At 39.6% G+C, this 8,360-nt stretch overlaps 1 protein-coding gene across 1 annotated transcript; it reads right to left on the bottom strand.

Moving 5' to 3' along the window:
* Positions 1-2,869: 2,869 nt before the first annotated feature.
* LOC140839023 (uncharacterized) lies at positions 2,870-3,661 on the bottom strand. The gene is made up of 2 exons (XM_073205649.1): positions 3,496-3,661; positions 2,870-3,291 (listed from the first exon to the last, which is right to left on the bottom strand). The coding sequence occupies exons 1-2, from the start codon at positions 3,659-3,661 to the stop codon at positions 2,870-2,872; spliced, it is 588 nt and encodes a 195-aa protein (XP_073061750.1).
* Between the last annotated feature and the right edge of the window lie 4,699 nt (positions 3,662-8,360).

The raw sequence follows: 8,360 nt of genomic DNA, 5'->3' as shown, positions 1-8,360 counted from the left end.
CGAATACCTGCTGATTGTCTGATTGATCTTCTGTCTCATCAGCCATCAGACACTTGACTTCTTCCTCTTCTTCACTAGAACTGTATGAAGTTTCAGCTTCTGACTCATCACTGTCAGTCTCTGCCCATTTGGCTTTGCTTTCTTCAGCTACTAGCACTTCATGCTTCTTTTTATAGGTTTTCCTTTCATCCTTAGGTCTCCTTTTGTGCTCATATGATTTCTTTTTCCGTTCAGTTGAGACTTGACTGTCCTTCTTTGGTTTTGGGCAGTCAGCAATGAAATGTCCTGGCTTTCCACAGTTATAGCAAGCGTTTGAATCTTCTCTGGAGTTATTTCTTTGGTAGCTCTTCTGAAAATTTCCCTGATTCTTCCTCATGAATCTACCAAACTTTCTGATAAACAATGACATGGCATCATTGCTCAATTGATCTGCAGCTTTTTCAACTGAACCAGTTGGTTCTGTTCTTATAGCAGTTAGAGCAGTAGTTGATGAAGGTGTTGATGGTTCTGCTTCTCCTCGAGTTTGTAACTCAAACTCATAAGCTTTCAGATCAGCAAACAAATCATGAATTTCAACTTTGTTCAAGTCTTTTGATTCCCTCATGGCCATTGTCTTGACATCCCATTCCCTGGGAAGTCCTCTGATAATCTTGAGAGCCACTTCTTTATTTGTATACACTTTTCCAAGTGCATTCAGTTCATTTATTATTCCACTGGTTCTTTCATCATATTCAAGCATTGATTCTCCAGCTTTCATTTTGATGTTGTCAAACTTCTGTACAGCAACAGAAAGTTTGTTTTCCTTTGTTTGCTCATTTCCCTCGCATAACTGAATCAGCTTTTCCCATATCTCTTTTCCTGTCTTGCACATCTTGATCTTACTGAACGTTATCTTGTCCAGTGTTTTATACAGTATGTCCTTGGCTACATTGTCAAGGTTTGCTTTTCTTTTATCTTCAGCAGTCCACTCATCTCTTGGTTTTTCAATTCTATGAGGTGCCCCTTCGGTGATGGCAACTGCTGTGTTTGCTTTCAAAATTTTCATTGGCCCGTCAGTTATGACGTACCACATATCATCATCTTGTGCAGCTAAATGAGCCTGCATTCTGATTTTCCAGTCATCAAAGTCTTCCCTGGAAAACATAGGAATTTTGTTGAAAGAAGACATACTGAATCAGTTGAGAGAATATGTTCTACGACAAGATAAACTTCGCTCTGATACCACTTGATAGGATCGGTTAACTCAGCGTGAAAGTGTTTAGAAGGGGGGGGGGTTGAATAAACACTTGCTAGATTAAAACTTCTTCGAAAGGTTGGGTACAGTTTTGTTACAAACTGACTCAAGTATCTCGTCGGTCGATAACAATCAGTTAAACTGAATAAAACAGTTGCGGAAAACTAACTGACTGAAAGATAGAATAAATAACTGAAAGTAAATAACACAGGAAATGTTTCTGGATGTTCGGAGACTTGAATAACTCCTACGTCACCCCTTCTATCACAAAGATAGGATATTCACTAAAAGACTTTGATCAAATACAATAACGTGTACTGACCCACTTCAGTTTGGACTTATCTATTGCCAAAACTGAAACTCTTAGTTAACAACTCTTTTACAGATCACAACTGATCTTAGCACAACTTGTACAATTTATCAAAGATTACAAAGTGCTTTTTCTAGCTCAAAACGTAGCCTGAATGCTACTGATAAAACTGATAAGCTTGAGCTTTGATTTGACGAAGTTGAGAGAATATTTTCGCAGAGTAACAGCAAGTAAAATGAGTAGTTCTGAATCGGTAGTTCTTCAGCTGCTCTCTTCGACTATTTATAGGCTTCTGTCAACGGTAACATTTATTTGAATAACAGCCGTTGTTTGCCACGTCAATATTCCCTGATAGATCGTACACTGCAACTTCTGAAATGCGGCGATCCACTACCAGTTCGCAGAAGACTGTACTATTTGTCGGTTGTCGTTTTCACTTTATGACGTGTACAGCTGAAATATCAGCTGATAACAAATCAGTTGGCGAGAATGAACTGGCGAGAATATCTGCTGAAATATCAGTTAAGCTAGGTTCAGTTAAGTCGATCAGTTGGTAGCTTTTAGTTGCTGAATTCAGTTGAGTCTTTTGTCAAACGCCGGAATTAAGTTTCCAACACTTATGCTTTTGCAAGGTCTGCAAAACTGCTGTCAGATGTCTGCTGTGATCCTCTTGATTCTTTGAGTAGACGAGAATGTCGTCTATGAATACTATCACGAATTGATCAAGGTACGACTGAAATACGCGATTCATGAGTTCCATGAAGATCGCTGGCGCATTCGTTAAACTGAACGGCATCACAAAGAGCTCGAACTGGCCATAACGAGTCCTAAAGGCAGTCTTGAGAACATCGGCATCTTTCACCCTCAACTAGTGATAACCAGAACGCAGATCAATCTTTGAGAATACTGAAGCTCCCTGCAAATGATCAAATAAATCTTCAATCCTCGGGAGTGGGTATTTGTTCTACAATGTAACCCTGTTCAATTCCCGGTAATCAATGCAGAGCCTCATCGAACCATCCTTCTTCTTCACAAATAAAATGGCGCGCCCCATGGTAAAAAACTCGGGCGGATGAATTGTCGAGAAGTTCCTGAATCTTCTTCTTGAGCTATGCCATCTCTGTTGGTGCTAATCGGTAAGATTCTTTCGATATCGGTGCCGTACCTTGCATAAGCTCGATAGAAAACTCCACCTCTCACGCGGGTTGCATGCCAGAGACGTCTTCATGAAAAACTTCTAGAAAGTCCCTAAGAATTGGGACATTGGAGGCCGACTGCTTGAGTGCCTCGGGAACGGATACAAAAGTTGCTAAAAATGCCCGACACTATCTACTCATCAGCTTCCTAGCCTGGACACAAGGTATAATGCGCGGTAAAGGAATGTACTTGTCTGGTTCGAATAAGAACTGCTCTCTCCCAAGCGGTCGAACTAGAACAGACCTCCTCTGGAAGTCAATCAAAACTTTGTTGCTTAATAGCAAGTCCATACCCAGAATGATATCAAACTCTGGCAACGGCCGTACGATCAGATCCACATAAACGAGATTACCATGAAGTTCGAGATCTATGTCTCGGATCACATTAGTAGCTGCCAGCTCCTCCCCAGAAGGAAATACTACTGAATACGCCACATCTAGCCCAATGGTCTTGATCTGGAGGAAATTAGCGAAGGTTTTCGAAATGAACGAATGAGTAGCCCCTGAATCTATCAAGGAATTCGTAGCTGAACCGACTATAAAAATTCTCCCTGAAAGGTTGGAACATCAAGTTGAACCCAAAAATTACTAAAACTAACTTATAGACATGCGAAGGTCAAAGTTCTTCTAACCTAAAATTCCCGAAAGCAACACTGATCATAGCATGCAATCCTATCATAAATTCTAAGTTCAAAACCATAACCCAAAACCTCGAAACATTAACTTTCAAATATAAATTTAAAGCTTTAAGATACATGTCAAGAGCATCTTCTTTGGATTCGTCTCCGCTGTATGGAGAGCAAAAACTCTGCCTTGGGTAGGCAGAGTCCTCTGCGGGCAATACTTCAGCAAGTCGTCAGGACTACCACACTTGTAGCACTTCCCTGAGCCATACCTACAAGCTCCAGCATGACGGCGCATGCACTTAGCGCCAATTGGGTACTCTATGGTCCTCAGGACTGCCCGTCCCTGCTGCTGCTGTCTTCTGTTCCTGGATGGGCCGTGGAAAGGCCTCTTACTCGGATGCTGCTGCTGAGGACGGCGGTGCGGCACTCGGACTTGTCACTTGCCATCGAAATCTCTCTCAATATCAATCAAATCCTGCTATACAGCTAGAGCTCTGGAGACAGCGACGTCATAGGTAGTAGGGCCAGCCACCCTAACATCACGGCGCAAGATCGGCCGTAGACCATCCATAAATTGTCTCAACTTGGCTCCAGCATCATTACGGATAAAATCCATAACAGTTATGTCTCCCTGCCTCAGGGTCATGAATTCCATGTTCAACCTGGAACACACCTCGTCAGTTAAATATTTGTAGTAGAATACCTCTGTAAAGCGCGTCCAGCTCAGAGTAGCCAAATTCAAGGCTTCGGATGCTCCTTCCCACCATAAGCGGGCATCTCTTCCAAAAAGATAGGTCGCACAACAATCTCTGTCCTCATCTCCAAGCCCCATGAACTCGAAAATAACTTCGAGGGACTTAATCCAGCCCTCGGCAATCATGGGATCTGTCGTCCCTGAGAACTCCTTCGGTCTCTGTAACGCTCTTGATTTATTTCATACAATGACAGCGGAATTTTTCTAAAATTTATTTGAAGGGAGGAAAGATTTAAAATTTTATTGACATAAACACATTTTCATATATACCATCAAAAGTATATACATGATCAAATAAGTGTTGCATCAAAATACAAAATATCATTTTGATCATGTCCAAAAATGCTAACAAAATAGCCTTCTTCCTTCCATTTTCTATGCATATGACCTCGGCTCCAATCAATGTCCTGGCCCGTCACTCTTATCTGCATCACATGAAATAACTAAAATGAGTATAAAACTCAGCAAGTGGAACTCTTACATAACAATATGTACATATCATACTCTGTAAAACATGGCTTTGAAATCATTAAATACCATCTAACTCTAGAAACATGAATAACATAGTATAACATAACAATAGCGATGATATTTCTCTTTTCTCTGTTGGAATGATATCTAAATAGTATCTCTATCTCTGTACCTATATCCAATCAATATAAATCGATACTCTATAGGGATATAAGCTTATGGTCGTTGATCAACTAATTGCATGCAATCTCTGACTATCTATTTATCAATCCAATAAATCATTTGAACTCTCTCTTGGACATTAAAACAAACTCTTTGAATACTCTTCTCTTTTGCATTCCTTTTACATAATTGAGACATAAAAATGCCTCTAATATACAGCAAAGTATATCAATACATATCATGAATCAAATGGAAGGGAATAGCATTGTAGAACCCGTAACTTAGACCACGTATAAACCATGCATAATCCTAGTATTTAAATTAAAATGACTTTTGTTGCATGAGTATTTAAAGTACCTTTCTTTAAAGTTAATTATTTATTTCAGTAGTTTTAATTTTATTCATTTCAGTTATTTCAGTGAGGCCGTACTGGAGTTGGGGCTTTGAGATAGAATTTAAGATTCGAGAAACATTTCCAGGATTTATTTTAGCTAGCAAGTAAGTTCATTTAAGTTAATAAGGAGCTTTGAGGATTTAATTTAATTACTTGAGCTGATTAAGAAATAAGTTCACTTAAGTTCAAATAGTTAAGGGGTTAATTCACTAAATTAATTAAAGGATAGGTAAGGCTTTTAAGGAGTATAAATTTAGTAAACAACCAACATTTCCTCTTCATTTTTATTGTAAGATTTCGGCCACCCCTTTGTATCTAGACTTTTTCTTGCCAACTCACCTTTGACCCATTCTTTGTTGTGTTAGCATACTAATCTTCTTGATTATTATTGATCAACCTTAATTAATTAATTAATAAGCCACATCCTAACCTATTCCTAGCCTTGTTTGATCGGCCACATACCCCTAAAATACTCCAAACAATATTTGATAGAAACTAGAATTCAAAATTCAAATTGAGGGAGACTTGGTCTTGATTTGACCCTTATATTTTGCACCTTTCTCCTCCACTCTTTTAACCACTATTATCCACCCTCCACCACCGAAATTCAGAGTGTTTTGAGAAGGAAAAATCGTGGCTAGCACTAGAGAAAAGAAGAGAGAAAATCGAGCAAGCTAGGTAGAATAGAATGCGCTCCACCTTCTCCGCGCCGGATCGTCTTGTTCTTTTTGTTTTTCTTTCAAACGAAACGAGGCATGCATATATTTTTCCTTGACTCTTCAATCAAGTCATACTAACATATTTTTTATGTTTCATGATCCCCCTTTCATGTAAAAACCGAAATACATCAGCATTTTCAGAAAAGAGCAACATGCAGAATTTCGGCCCCTTTCTTTTCAAGCTTCACGGTTTTCTTTGATGTTGTGGTTTCAGGTATTGGTTCGGTTCCAGGCTCCCAAGGCAACATCTAGATATGTTCTAGGATGGATTAGGATCACTTTAGTCCATTTTTTCGGACCCCATGCTTGCTGGAAATTCGAAAATGACAGCAACTCCATTTGTGCCCATTTGTGTTCGAAAATCTGATGTTGCTGTCATAAGGGAATAGATCGGATCTTGGCTGCCCTAGGGCCCTATAGCCATGGTTAGATCACTTGCCTAGCATGTCTAAGACATGACTAAGTTGCCCTTTTGTTGGCTTGGTCCATGGTTAATCGGTTTTTAAATCAAACGCAAGAACAGCCCCTCCCCTTCTCGGCCCCTTTGATTTTGACAGCATGTGTTGGTTCGAGTATGGTGGAATGGTGTGGATCTTGGTTGGCCTAAAGCCCTTATCCACGGTTCAAACAATGCCCCAAGATATCTAGATCTTGCCATGGTCAATCAAATGGGCAATGGAACGAGACGAGACAACAAGCGAAGCACAACACCCCTCACGTGCGCAAAGGTGCTCTCGGGTGAATCTTTTCGGTTGGTTTCTGGAATGGTGAGGATTGTGGCTGGCCTAGGGCCCCTAGCCATGGTTCAAATCATTCCTTGGGATGCTGGTAAGAGGTTTTGGTCGGTGTTTCAAGCCCCAATGGCCATTAGCCTCGCAAAACGACGCAAGCAAACCAAGCACGGTCGCTGTATTTTTGGGACAACAACTTGCTGTGTCGGATCGGTGGCTCGTTCGAGTTCTCGGTTGGCTTTTAGTCTATGGCCTTGGACTGGACAGTGCCTCATTGAGTTAGGAAGGTCATGTTTTTGACCGTTCGTCATTCGGATCATTTTTGAGGTCGTACGAGAATTTACGGTGCGATGTGCCAAATTGACTCTCGAAAGAGCGTTTCATATTTTGGCCTCCATTCACCTAGATTTCGGCCCTCACCATTTTAGGAGCATTATTTTATCATTTTAAACGTATTTTAATCATGACTATATGATGTTTAAGTGTTGGCTCGGGTTGGTTCGGAGTCATGATTAAATACGAAGTCGCCCGGTGAAATTGTCACATTTTCGAATGTTATTGCATAGTTTGGTCCCATAAATCTATTGCATATTTTTCATGACATATTTAGGTTGCAGCGAGCCATGGGAGCGATCCAATCCAAGCAGTAAATTATTACAGGATATTTAATTGTGCCATTTAATTATATTACGTGCATAAATATATAAAATGTTCATTTTTGAGATTATGCGATATTGCTTGTGGCCATTTCACTATCATGGGATTATTGCTAAATTCGGTCTCCAGTTACCGGTCAGTTGAGTTTGTTTCACCCAGTATACTGTGGCTACAGTCTGATCAGACGTTTACTATTTCATCCGGTCGCCAGTTACCGGTCATGGGAGCATTTTATTATCCGGTCGTCAGTTACCGGTCAGTTTCAGTGCAGGGGCCACTTGCGTATACCATAATCTCACTAGGAAAATTATTACAGGCTTTTTCAGTACAGGGCTCCAAGGAGCAAACATTTTTACCATTATATTTTAAGTTCAGTTATGCACGTATTATAATTAATCATGACACGACACTTTTACGATATGCCTCATGACATGACATTTTTATTCCATGAAATTTTACTATAGTATTTACTCATTATTTACGATATATGCATGTTGAGTCTTTAGAATCACTAGACTTGATTGTTTTAGGTTCTGATGATGTCGGGGCCGAGGGCGATGACCAGTGAGCAGGCTCGAGTCGGCTGTAGTAGGACCCGGGGACCTCAGTTCAGCATTTATTTTTAATTGATGGCTCAAACATTTTAATTATTGTGGGAAAAACTTTTTACTATTATTTCAAAAAGTTTAATTCTTCCGCTGCAACATTGAACATCAAACTTTATTTATCAGTTCAGTTATGATTGAGACAATTTTGATTATTTTAAAAAGAGAAATTTTAAATTTCCCGCAAATTTTCAAGTACGGATTTTTAGGCCTTTACAAGCATGTTAAAACCATTGAAATACAATACATATAATTCATGTGAGCACAACGAATGAATTCCACTTACAACCAATAGAAGGCTTGATTCTAATCTGTTGGTACAAATCCTACAACAATAAACCATGTATTGAACCATCAATAACTTAATAATCACAAACCCATACCATAAAACCCATAAAACCAATACAATCTAACATTCCATGATTTCCCCAACACCGTAATCCAAGAATAAACAAAACCACAAGCTTACCTTAGCTCCTTAAACCCAAAATGATCTTATTC

The sequence above is a fragment of the Primulina eburnea genome, chromosome 8 (assembly GCF_022965805.1).
Source record: "Primulina eburnea isolate SZY01 chromosome 8, ASM2296580v1, whole genome shotgun sequence".
Taxonomy (NCBI): domain Eukaryota; kingdom Viridiplantae; phylum Streptophyta; class Magnoliopsida; order Lamiales; family Gesneriaceae; genus Primulina; species Primulina eburnea.
The sequence above is the reverse complement of the archived record's forward strand: the minus strand, read 5'-3'. Positions and strand labels throughout refer to the sequence as shown.